Source organism: Sander vitreus, chromosome 22 (assembly GCF_031162955.1).
Source record: "Sander vitreus isolate 19-12246 chromosome 22, sanVit1, whole genome shotgun sequence".
Classification (NCBI taxonomy): Eukaryota; Metazoa; Chordata; class Actinopteri; order Perciformes; family Percidae; genus Sander; species Sander vitreus.
Window position 1 is genome coordinate 22,746,850 of NC_135876.1, and position 13,701 is coordinate 22,760,550.

The 13,701-nt window shown below is 44.0% G+C and overlaps 1 protein-coding gene across 2 annotated transcripts in view; it reads right to left on the reverse strand.

Annotated features, from left to right (window-relative positions):
• drosha (drosha ribonuclease III) overlaps positions 1-13,701 on the reverse strand; it is an 89,740-nt gene that overhangs the window by 62,353 nt on the left and 13,686 nt on the right. For both annotated transcript variants that reach the window (XM_078280163.1, XM_078280162.1), the window contains exons 10-15: positions 13,028-13,099; positions 12,610-12,691; positions 11,861-11,929; positions 10,034-10,203; positions 8,176-8,300; positions 3,707-3,806 (exon numbers count right to left, since the gene is read on the reverse strand). In XM_078280163.1, the coding sequence (XP_078136289.1) occupies positions 3,707-3,806; positions 8,176-8,300; positions 10,034-10,203; positions 11,861-11,929; positions 12,610-12,691; positions 13,028-13,099 (618 nt within the window). The remainder of the gene's footprint in view (positions 1-3,706; positions 3,807-8,175; positions 8,301-10,033; positions 10,204-11,860; positions 11,930-12,609; positions 12,692-13,027; positions 13,100-13,701) is intronic.

Consider the following 13,701-nt stretch of genomic DNA (forward strand, 5'->3'; position numbering starts at 1 on the left):
TGAAAACCCCACCCTGCCCTCACCCCCTCCCTTCTTCCACTCCTGCTCCCCCGACACATAGGCTGGCACATGCAATAAACTGAAACCACCATAGCATGACATAAATACAGTACAGCAGTGGACAGGAGCAACAGGGGCAGTGACAGCGCTGCTGGTCCCAGCTAATTGAGGCACTGCAATGGGTCAGTATGGCTGTGAGCAGTGGTACTGGGTGTAGGAAAGCTGATATGGAGGCTTCAGTCCCAGTCACCAGGAGCCAAGGCACCTGCCTGCCCATTAGGACCATCACGCAAGAAACTACAGGTACCTCCATCAGCAGCAGCAGGAATCATTACAGACACACAGACACACACAGACACACACAGACACACACACAGCATCATGTCAGCCCTACAGCAGATAACTGAAAATTCAGTAGAGGAAGGGGGGAGTCTGAGACAAGAGGGTCCTACAAATAACAACCAAGATGGAAGATATATTGACAGACTGCACCTCCTAATGTGTGTGTGCACGCATGGGTTTCATTCGACTGAGAATTATCGACTCCAGTCGGAGTTTGCCGTGATCTGCCTAAAATGGAACGCCAGGAATTTTTTTGACTCGCGGAGGAATAAGAACAACAAAGGCATGAATAAATAATGCCATCCTACTTTGAACTGTGCATCAAAGTGAACACGCTCGCCCATGCGCAGCCCATGCATGCGCAACCACACACACACACCACAAATCTTTCCGTGGACAGCCAGCCACTGTATATGGAAAGCAGTAATCACAGCACAGTGCGAATGATATGTAAATACTTTGTTTACACAAGGCTTTCTACAAGGTCAGGGAATGGACAGAAGTACTAAAAGTAAATAATTGACCTGGAAAGGGGAGGCAGAGAGACTAACTTTCTGCTGGTCAAACAGACAAGTCACGGCCCATTTGACTTTTATCATCACATCCTTCTGCTGAGAGGAGTGTTTGGTGTTTCAGATCCAGTCGAGGTCAAACACCAAAGACATTGTCTGAAATTCACTGCCTGCGGAAGGCAAGTGCACATCTGTTGCACGTGTGCTTCCTTTGCTTACTTGTACTTTTGAAGGTTCATTTAGGAGACTTTAGCTTATTCTATTGTTCACATTGGCTGAACTAGGCTAGGGGATTAAAGCGGTTGCAGTTCTAGGTGGTTCAGCATATAGTCTCTCAAAACTGATGAGATTGAACTGACCAGATTTCAATAAAATAGAATAGAATATTTCTGTTAATTGCTTTCTAAAACTTAAAGTAAGGACAAACTAAACGAAATTCAAAGTGCTAAAATCTCCAGATTGGGCCAATGATATGTTGCAGCGGGACGATGATCCTTATTAACACATCCCAATCAACTCTGGAATCGACTTGAGAAAAATAGTGTTCAGTCCTCGTGTGGTCCAGCTGAAGCCAAGAGTTGGAACCACTGGAAAAATCTGTGGAATGAGTTGAAGATAGCTTTTCAAAGATGCTCCTCATACAGCTCTGAGTGAGCTGGGCCAAATCTGCAAGGAAGAATCAGACAAAAACACCCAAATCCACATATGCCGAGCTGATAAAGAAGACTCAAAGCTGAATTCCCTGCCAGAGCACTGACTCAGGGCTTAATACTTATTCAAATTAGAGATATGAGATAGAAAAGTAACATTAATGTCTAAATACAGTCACACAAATGTTTTATACCATTGGTGAAATTGTAAAGCCTGTTCAGCAAAAAAGATGAAATTGTTGAGTGTTTTTGGAGACATTATCGGTCTGTGTGTTTGAGGCCCAGTCATGTGTTTGGCTTTCGCACAAAATCCATCCAGGCAACACACACACACACAGACTGCATGTCCCTTAATGCCACACCACCTCCGCCCGCCCGCCTGCGCCCACGCGCCCACACACACACACACACACACACACACACACACACACACACACACACACACACACACACACACACACACACACACACACACACACACACACACACACACACCCCTCCATGCTCTCAGCTTGAGATTTGGAAGTGGGTGCAAAGAGGCGTACTCCCTGGTGTGAAGGCCAGGCCGAGCCAAGACGCACACCTTTGGTCTCCATGGAGCTCTGTGGACTCCAGACTGAGCACAGAGGTATCAAAGACCCAGCTGGAGCAGCACAACATTGCTGGGAGCACCTCTGACAGGGTGATTCTTAATGGTAGAGAATGCCGACCAGAAAAACCAAGACGTTTAGTCTTTCACTGAAAAACCATTTACACAGGAAGCTTGAGTGTTCCCTGGGGCATTACATAAGTAGAGATGCCTCACTGCCACTGCAGTGAAGAGACACCTGACATAGCTAATGCTTGTGGTGGAGCTTGACGGACCCAGTGTGTGAGTGTGCATGTGTTTGGGTTCGCTAATTGCTTCAGTGCAGGTTGACAGTAGGATTGTCAGAGCCTGTTAGCTGGAGAGCTTTGCCGAGCTACCTGGGAAACAAGCTAATTGAGCTCTGAGTTCTTACTCATTATTGGTTCAGAGTGTATCAAACAGACCGAAGGAAGAGACACACTCAAGCCTTAGATAGTTAAAAAAAAAAGAAAAGAAAAAAAAAGAAAAAGAGCTCTATCTACTGTAGAGACACCACAGCAGTCCCTACAGGAGATATGGCGGGACAAAGCACATTCAGGCCACACACAGCACCTGTACGCGGCGATTCCCTGTGGCTACTATGGTCATTACTTCGCTAAATCGGAACCTTTTATCATTCTCAATCCCTGTTGGTGGTTTGACCTTAACGCTCAACTCAGGAGAACAGTTACAGCAGTTTTCTTCGGAGCTGTAAATTCATCAAAATTATGCATTATTAAATTGAGTGAAAGAGACTTGCTGTCCTTCCACACCAAATAAAAGCTGAGTATGTATGCCTGAAGTAAAGACAAAAGGAGAGAAAGACAAAAAAATAATGCTATTTCTGAGCTAAACATGCTGGAGGAAAAGGTCTGAAGCATGAGGACAGTAAATCAGTAAGACAGTAAGTCTTGGATGGTGCAATCTGTCAAACATCATGCAAATCCAAAAATGTAATTCTTCCATTTTCTCTCGAGTCTTCAGTGAACGTTTTGTGAATAATGAAGAGTTGCTCATACGTGTAACGGCTGGACTGTTTAGTCAAAGTTACAGTTCAGTGAAACCAATTACTATATATTAAATAAATAACACTGTATATAGTGTTATGGACATGGTACTAATGTGCAAATGTAAAGCCCTGGATGCAATATTTTAAAATGCATCTGTTGTGGCAAATCATTAAATGCGTGAAAGCAAAGCTGTGTTTTCTACAAAAATGAACAAAACAGGAAAATAATGTTGCCTTTGTAAGTTTTGGCTGTCTCACTTTTGTTTGGTCACAACAGCATCCTTGTTACTTCCAGGCAATGATTCGGACTACCAGCGGAGAGTTCCAGATAAGCAGTATTTGAATCAGTGCGCACAGCAGGAATAATAGTAATAGTTTTTGTTGCTCTTATTTCTGCAGAGTGCGCAAATGTTCCAGTGTTTCAGCAGAATCTTTCATATCTGCAGGAAAATGAGCTCCCGAAATATTTAAATTAAAAGCACACTGCACCACAATCGCGTAACAAGTGCAAGCCACCTGACAATGTTAAAATATGAGTGTGACAAAAGAAAAATTATCAAAGGGTGTTTGTTTTCTTTCAACCCACCTCTCTCTGTGTCAGCTTCTGCTTGTCAATCTGCTTGACCTTAGGGCTGTTGGCCAGCAGGTGGCGTAGTTTCACATAGCTCTTCCACAGCTTCTGGTACCTGCCAACAGCAAATAAGAAAAGTGTCAGGCTGACAGGAGTCCATCGCCACCCTCACTCTCCTGCTTTGCAACAACAGATCAATATTTTGATCTGCAGCTTGCCCGATATTAAACATAATTGTGCCTTTGGCTATTATTGCATTAGCTGCTTGTGTGTGAGGGCAGTGGACACAGAATATTCTCGGTTTCAGATGTCCACTGTTTGAACTGCGAGCAGGGGTTCACTCACACACACACACACACACACACACACACACACACACACTTCACTGCATTTTTATTTTCTCATAAAAAGCTGTAAGTAATGAAACATTCGAGTAGCCCCGACGCGTGGCTCAAGAGCTGTCTCACAACCACCTTATTCTCATTTTCTATAAAAACCCCCATTGTCTTTGCTCTCATTTGCATGTGAAAAGAGCCAGGGAGTTATCGGCAAGGTGACATGTAGCCGCCATACTAACCACCTACCCTTTCTCAACCCCTCCCCCTCCTCCCTCTCTCTCTCTTTTCAATCAGACCTCCTGATTGATGCACTGAGGGCCGAGTGTGACCGTTCTGCTCCCATTCAGGAGACTTTCTCCTCATTTACCCAGAGTTATTCAATTATGATTGGTGGGCTGGAGGGGTAAGGTGGTGGGGTTTGGGCGACAGGATGGTGCATTGAAAGAGAGAAGGGCAGAGAGGCATACAGAAGGAGAAGAAGAAAGGAGAGAGGGGAGCAAGGAAGGAAGGCAAAGGAGGGAAGTGGGGGTGTACTGTGGAATAGAAGAATTATAGGGCTTTAATAGTGGGGACTTCATTAGAGACTGAGACGAGGGAATGAGACGGCTTTACCGCCCCGATTATCAGCTCACCAGCACCTCCGCACTGAAGCAGCCTGAGCGGACGAGAGACAGAGAGGGGAAGTAAGAGAGAGTGAAACCGAGAGAGAGCGTCTACCCAGCCTGGGAGGCCCCCTCGTCCCCAATCCGCTCCAATGACCTTTCCACAGATCCGCTGTGTACTCTCAGGGTAGCAGTGCCGCGGCTCTCGCCACTCCCTGCACATGCTTTCATTAGCATATGCTGCCTCTTTCTTTCTGTTCTCATCCTCTCTGCTGTTTCCCCATCTCTAGTCACTTTGCAGGCATGGCATCTGCATTGCTGACTTCATCTATCTGCAAACGTACTGGCTACCTTTTGGCATCCAAACATACAGTAGGTATCTTGTGCGTGAATGTTCCGTAACGGCTCTACTCAAACATGACAGGACCTTTACCGACAGAATTATTTTACATGGAAGGGGGGGGGAGGTCAGCAAAGACCAGAAGTGAGTTAGAAAATCCTGATTTAAAGTGACACGTTTTAAAAACGTGCCTTGCAGTTGAATGAGTGTTTGTCTTCGTGGTTGCATGAATGACACGGGGGACACTCATTACATGCTTCTCACTAGTCTAACCAACCTTATAGACCCCTGATACATTCCCTCATCACTGTCATCATTTATCAGATAGATTATAGAGCCCTACTACCTTAAAGGGATAGTTTGGATGTTTTGAAGTGGGGTTGTAAAAGGGTACTTATTAATAGTCAGTGTATTACCTATGGTAGATTATAAAGCAGATATGTTAAGAATATTCACCTCTTTACCTTGCTGGCAGACAGCCTTTTACGACGGGGAACTAAAGCCGTTATCTTTGCTCTCTTCAAACTTACCAGACTCCTTTGACAAAAACAGAAATTTTACCTCGCAAAAGACAGGAGTTTCAGCAGTGTCTACCACTTCGTCGATCTGTTAGTTTCTTTGTGTTGTTGTGTGACTTTGGTGTTTTTAGGAACTAATAAAACAAACTAATAAACTATCTGTAAAAAATATAATTTAGGGAAACTGGTGTTTTTCTGCACAGTGAAGGGAAAATTAGAAAAAAAGGACATCTTTATATATTGGTTTGAAATTAGAAACAACTTAAATTCATTCACAGTATTTCATTGTACTGAACTGTGCATAAGAAATGATGACAAATCTATTGCATTGTAGCAGTACATTAGGTGTGCATTTAAGATCTCCCTCTGGTTTTATTTCTGCTGCCTTTATGTTACACCCCCCCCTTCAAACGTTTGGACTCAAACATTAGAAACATGACAGGATGCAATTTATTGAGAACGAATGCACTGAAAAGGTGCCCAGCAGCATGAAGTTGAATCGTTCAGAAAGGTCTAATTTTATCCCAAAATCCTTTGACACGGGAGAGACAACCTGATGACAGCCAAACACGTTCATTTTGTTTTCCTCATGAAACTGAGGCACATATTTGTTTTCTACTCCTTGTCAAGTATGTTAAAAAAATATAAATATATATATATATTCAGTTTCTGAATTCACAACAATATGACTTTCAATGACTTCAAGCTACTGGGGCTTAAAAAGGAAAAACAATGCATGGAAACACAGCACTACTTCACCTGTGTGCTTGTAGAGTGGCAGTGTGAGAAATGAAACAGCCCAATCAGAGCTAAGTATGTAAATGAAGTGCTTAACTTCAGGCTCGTGAGAGACCCGGCCACTCTGAATCCATGTGTTACTGAGGCGTAAATGTGAGAGCATTCAACTCAAACTTGTGTTACAGGTATGTTACTTGGTCTAACCCTGTGAGACTGCCATCACTTTAACAGAAAAGAGACTACGTGGCTTGTTCAATTAGACCGGCATTAAACTGACAGCACATTTATGTGTACGTCTGAAAGTCGCTTCCGTCTCCTAAGTTTCAACCACCCTCTCCGTCTCTTACACTCTGTAAGAGACTTCACTTTTTGTTTCTGCATGCCATTCATATCCTTTTCCATCCCACAATCCTTTCATCATGTTTCTCTCATGTTTCATCCCTCTCTTGCTGGGGTTGTCTGTCCTGTTCCATCCTGCTCTCTTTTCTTTACATTCCCTGACCTCTGACATGTCATCATTCTTGCCACAGCTGTCGTGATGGAGCTGGAGAAGCTTGAGTAGAGGCCCTGAACCCAAATGCGTCCAGTGGCGAGTGTGAGGTATGACTCGCAAGATACAAGTCCTCCTGCACCGAGGTGTACAGGCAGGAGCTAGCAAGGAAAGAAAACATAGAGAGAGGGAGAAGATGTGTGCGATGAAGACAACATAGCTTCTTCAGTCTTAGTCAGAGTTAATATATGCCACTGCTGGGACCAAGGCTCCCTCTCTGTGGCATTGCCGCCGCCGCAATCAACACCGACTTACTACTCGTTGCTGCATCAGCTAATGATGTCCCAGTCCATCCATAAATTTGTTGTTGTCTGCCGCTTTAAGAAGTTTGACATGGCAGCAGGGTGCACAGGGATGAAAGAGCTCAGCGGACAGGCGGCTAAAATGTAGCGGCAGGGGAGAGGGGACATTAGTCAGGAGGAAGAAGCAAACTAGTTCTGCCTAAATGGATTTCCTAATGATCATCCTCACTGCTTTACTCCTGCACCTCCTCCTGACTGTTTCGATTGAGACCGGTTATGTGAGTTGAAAAGAAATCCACAGGTTTCAATTTGGAGTGAGAGCACAGAAGCCAAGTTGTGCACTGACTTTTGATTGGTGTGGGCGTGGTGTTGTCACTTCTCTCTGAACACCTCGGAGACCGCAGCTCAGATAACCTAATACGCTGCTTTTGTTAATTATGCAGCGCCACAGTACAGTGTTACTGTAGCCCTATGGCGTGTGTGGCATTACTATTCACGAGACATAAACAGCAGCAGCTCCCTCGGCGGAGGCACCCAGCGGAAACCTGGGACCCGTGACGATGCATGTGGAAATGTCACGCCAATCGTCTTCTCATCCTTCAGTTCCCTATATTTCCATCTATCTGTCTATCTATCTTTCCTCCTCTTTCGACATACGGCGCTCTCGTCCTCGACGCGCGACACGAAAGATTCTGCCCTAACAGTGTCCTGGGAGAACGCAGGTAAATAAGGAGTAGAGGGAACGAGGGAGACGATACACAGTGGGTGAGGGGAAAGATCTGTATTTGGATGGGTGGTCGACATTTGTGTGTGTGTGTGTGTGTGTGTGTTTGTTTTACTATATTCGTGGGGTCCAAAAAACGGGGAATACAGTATACTTGTGGGGTCTGCACAGCCTTGTGGGGCCCAAAATGCTGGACCCCACAAGGTTAAATGGCTGTTTGAGGGTTAAGACTTGGTTTTAGGATTAGGGTTAGAATGAGGTTATGGTGAGGGTAAGGGTTAAGGTTAGGCATTTAGTTGTGATGGTTAGGGTAAGGGGCTAGGGAATGCATTATGTCAATGACGGGTCCCCACAAAGATAGTGAAACAAACGTGTGTGTGTGTGTGTGTGTGTGTCTGTGTGTCTGTGTGTCTGTGTGTGTGTGTATCTTACTGAGGGTCTCCGGCATAGCTGAGCTGAGCCGGCCTGATCCCAAAATGAACGATGATGGGGAAGGTGATGACGTCTGGGTTGAACTGCTCCCTGTCCAGTTGGTCGATACGCACTGAGCTCGGTTTCTAGGGTGAAAGAAGTCATACAGTGAGTCACGTTACGGTAGTAACCCATTCATATCGCTACAAGGCAGCCATCATTCCATCACCTGCTACCAATACGTGAAATCACAAATAATCCTGTCGCCTGTCACAGGAGGTGTAATGCGGCGAGGCCCAGATTTGGCTCGCGGCGTGCGCACAACAATGATAAAGTGATGTCAGGGATGGCGAGCTAACCCCTGACGCTCTTATCAGGGAGGAGATTGACAAGCAACACGTGCTCAGCTGACTCCCAAATCACAGTTAGCCTGTCAGGCATTTTGCGAGATCAGAGGAAGGGGCTGTAGCATAAGGCGTGATGAGCCGCGCGGCAGATGGCTCGGGGCTCGGGCTCACCTTGAAATTAGGCGCACTCGCTCGTCACAGCCTGCATACAAACTCTGATTTGAGAGCAAGAGGTCGCCAGCCGTCTTTGATTTTGACTTTAAAGCGACATAATCAGGTTTGATTGGCTTGATGAAAGGGCTCGGTGATTGCCCTGTTTACAATCCAGACACAAATACATTGTGCATGCTCGATTACATACACTAAGCCATTGAGCACCCACTGCTTCTTTACCAATACTTTAATGCACCGAAGCTGTTTGAAGGTTGATGACATTTGTGCCCTCATTTGTCGACTACGCCACTGTGTAAAATAATCACTTGAGCATGGCATGTTTGATTGGCATCGGACCACTTCTTTTGGAGAAGTACGTGTCACCTTGACATATCACACACTTTGTTTACAAAAGGAGAGCATGTGTGGACTGAATTGGGCTCTAGAGCACCAACTGCTGCACGTTTTTGAATTCCGTATCGCCAAGAACATACTTTCTTTACCAAATTAAAAGGTTGTGATCACTATCAATTGTTTTTGTTGTTTTTTTTGATCGACAGCAAATTTATCTGAATCTTTGTTGATCATCGGTCCATTTCGTATGAAAAATAATTGACAGATTAATCCATAAAGCAAATATCTGTCAGTTTCAGCACTACTATCAATCATGGGTAATACTTCTAACATATGGCACGACAATAAAACAACTGGGAACTGTTTGAGACAGTCCTGCATTCTTTTAAACTTTGAAATGGAATTAAATGGTTATAAAATAACCATTTTTGCAATAACAACCAAAAAAGCAATATTAAAAAAAAAAACTGGGAGTGACAAGGGGGATGACCATTGTTCACCATGCCCCAGATAGTTCTATTATCACCCATGCAAGGTAAATCTCTAGACCATATTATATATATATATATATATATATATATATATATATAGACCAATCTTTAGCTTAGGTCTAGGGACGGAAGACCATTACACACCCACCTATCTGGAAACCCCTGACAGTAACAATTCAGTCCTGCCAGGAAGAGCAGTTGACTTGATAACTCACCCACGCCAAAGGTTACGCAATCACGGTCACTGTTCATATGCAACCTTTTAGCAAGCAATGACATCTTCACCCAGACACAATTACTGTACATCCTTTAAAATATGGGCGAGACAAGGAGTTTAACCAACTTCATTGTGACATAAAAGCTCCGGGCCGAATAATGTTGACGACAGCAAACGCCCTTGGGGATAATAGGTGAGGCTGCTCATGTCACAGGCTAACAGGAACAGGCTTGTTCCTGCAGTGTCGGGGGCGACGAATGCCCTTGAAAGAGCAGACAAAGCCGCCTCCTGTCGTAACAGTACAGCTGAGGCCTTACCATGCCCGGGTGGGTGACGATCATGCCCTTGCACTCCTCAGCGTATTTCTGCCACTCCAGCTCCTCCCACTGCAGCATGTCTGCAATCTCTTCCTCGGGGACCAGGGGCTTGCTGCTGCGCAGCAGGTAGAGCAGCACCTGATGCATGGACAGCACCTCCTTCCCGCCATCTAAGATCATTGATAAACGGAAATACTGGGGGTGTAAATCACACATTTCATCACGATACGACAGGGTTCAAAATTAGCACCATCCACCAGCCAAATGCAGGTAAAATATGCAAGTGACTGGTAGATTTGCGCAATAACCAGCCAAAAAAAAACAATCGTAATCTATTTGAACCCTGCGATACGATAGGATATTGATTCTTTGATTAACGATACACTATTTACTGAAAATCACAAAGTCTGCCACAATACGATTTCAATACGATTCAATTCAGGGGCCTGCGACCGATGCGAGACGATACCATAAGCCCATGTAACACAATCACTTCCATTTAAATACATTTACAAAAGCAACTAAAACGTGATTTGACAATTTCATTACTAAGCTCTTCCAGAAATGTAAACTGAAAACAAACTACTGTTATTAATAAAAAGACAAAATATAAAGTGGGAATTTCAAAATAAAAGATGGCGACGTGTATCGATATATCCACTTTGTGTCAATAATATTGGATAGATTGAATCGATATATCGTACACCCCTAATAAATACACTGCAGAAATATATGCATGTATGGACAGAAGCATAAAAACACCACCACAAGATATGCAGCTCACAGTTAACAAACTTCTTTTTAGCTACGGTTTGTGGTATTAAACAAGCTATCCAACAAGGGAAAAAGCTTCACAGAGCTCCCATACAATGCTTTCTTTCACTGTTCAAAACTCCTTGGCCCAAAATCAAGGCTGATGTTGGAGAAAAACTTATATTATACAAGCATCTCACCCCGCCTCACCTCCGCCGACTTGTGAGTTTGAGAGTCAACATTACATACTGTGAAAATGTCCCAATGCATCGCAATCGCACTGTTCGAGAAACCGAGACACTGATGCGAGGTCGGATACCACACGCTACGTGAAGGCACATAATGACACATACAAAATAACACTCAAAACTGTATCACAAGGAATGCGCAGAGAAATAAAGCCAGGCACATGCATGCAATCTACCAGGTCAAATGGAGTCAGTTTAATAGACACTCATGCAAAATTGATTGACCTCCATTTACGAGTGGTCACGTGGACGGAGGCACAAAAATCCACTGCCCTCTCAGTCCTGGACATGCATTAACACGATAACAAATGCATCCCCCATACACTCTCACTGTAACTTTCAAACACGCCATCATCCTGCTCTCACTGCAACTCCCTCTCTCATCTCCCTCGCTTCACAGACCACATCAGAAACATGGCATCGGACCACCTTTTTTTGGTGTGCTTTTGTAAAAGAGGCAGTTAAGTGTGTAGTAGAGGACTAAATTTGGGAGAGAAATTGTTTTTTTTTGATGGAAATAAAAAAGGTATGTGGCACGTACAGTAACGCACATAACAAACACTGTGGCGATATTATAGTGCACCAGCACCATCATGTGTATCAAAGATGAATACCATGCAGCTACACGGCAGCTCCGGTGCTCTAAGTCAAGCCATCATTTTGCAGAGAACACAGCACAAATATCAACACCGGCGCATGTTTGGAGGAGACATTACTGGAGACCCTTTTTCTTTCCATGTAGCCTGTTTTAACGTGAGCCCTGATTGACCAGCAGAGAGAGACAGAGAGAAAGCTGTACAGGTTCTTTGCAGGTTAAGAGTCTCACCAGGTAAGAATCGGACAAAGCGGGGCATGAAATGGAACCGCTGGCATCCAGAGGCCTCGAACTCAGGACCTGGAAGAAAGAGCAGAGGTTGTTTTTTTATTGTTTGTTTTCACACAATTTAATATTATAAGTGTAAAGTTACGGTTGACATGATAATCACAGTTATTTATCAGAATACATTGTACCAATTGTAATAAGAAAAAAATTAGAATGTAATGAAAAACATTTCTTTCTTCTTTTTTTTTTTTTTAAGTTCAGCTTTTTAGCTTGTGTTCAGTTTTTACCACAATATGCAACAAGAAACGGTCGCAAGCAGCTACATATTCATTAGGGGCAACGTCTACTTATATGTATGTTTTTAAGCAGAGCAATTTCAAATATATATGGCAATCAAAGAATGTCGACATGCCAGGACTCGTAATACTTTCCCATAAAAACAAGATGACACATATCAGTAATGAAAGATAAACAGTCGTCCAGGGACCGGTTTCACCATTTCTGTGACATGCAAGCTGTGATTTGAGTTCATTTACTGCTCATTTTTTAACACATTTCACTATCAACACAAATGTCATACTTGCATGAGCATGTGAGAGTCTATTAGCCTCCCAAATGTACCTGCAAATTTGCATGCAACAATTACAAATCATTTATAAAGTGTGAAGCTGCCACCGTTTGCCATCTGCGTGTCAGGACTCCTTGCAAAATCTCTTTTTGTGAAAACGGGCCTTTGGTTTTGGGAATCATACCTGTCAGGTTCCAGTCATACAGCTCAAGAATATCCTTGAACAAGTAGGAGGCAAACAGCTCCAGGCCTTGGACACAGTAGTTCTGGACTCGGGAGGGAGAGAGAGACCGTGTTATGTGAGCACACAGTACAAGCAGACTCAAAAAAGAAAGCCTACTGCCATAAAGAACACCTCAATGTAGATATGACTGAATCCACTTCTTCAACTTCATCACATAAGCCAACTTATCGGTGTAATCAACCTCTACAGTTAAAAAAGAATCTCTTTTCCCTCTTATGCAAGGATTAGCAGCGTCGCTAACCAAGGCACTGAGGTGTGAGGGTTACGTGTGGCTCAGCGGTGCTCAGACTCCGCCGTTTGAGATAAAAAACAAAAGGGGTGAGAAAAGAGCTGCGAGATAAAGTGTGGTTTTACTGACCTCCGGTGCCATCTCCTCTATGAAGTGAATGGTGTAATCTATGTTGAAGCGGATCACACGGCACAATGGAATCTGTGATGATGAAAGGAACAGAGGGACGAGAAGAAGAAAGGACGGGCCAACTCATTACCATGGCGTTAGGCAGAGGTTACAGCTTTTCAAGGAAACTCATTAAAGCCTCATCTCCACTGTGGAGCGCACCCAAAATGGCGCACGCAACCATGTGAAGAAAAAGTACGTAGGCTCAAGAAGCCACGCTGTAACTCCCTGCAATGTGTACAAACGAGCACAAACTTTGGTCAATTTAAAAACGCAGCCATGTACAAGCACAGCCGTAAATCACACACCAGCGTGCACCTGACTCTTGAAAATTAAGCAGATCTCGCTAAACAGATAAGCCTGCTTCTCTGTGTTTAATCTCCCTAATTACACGGTCGTTGTTGTCAGAGCGCGGGGGTCCATTTTAAGAGATTAACCTGGGAGCCACGTTCATTCTTGCCCATCCCGGTGGCTAATATCACCACGCTCCGAGGTTCCTAATCCCCACACTGCCACGAAGCGTTTACCGCCAGCTTTTAACAAAGGCTGCTTAAATTATCCAGTTCAAATCATGCCTAATCCTCGGGGCTCTTTTTCGAGCTACATGGATATTGACCAAGTAGTTTATTATTCAA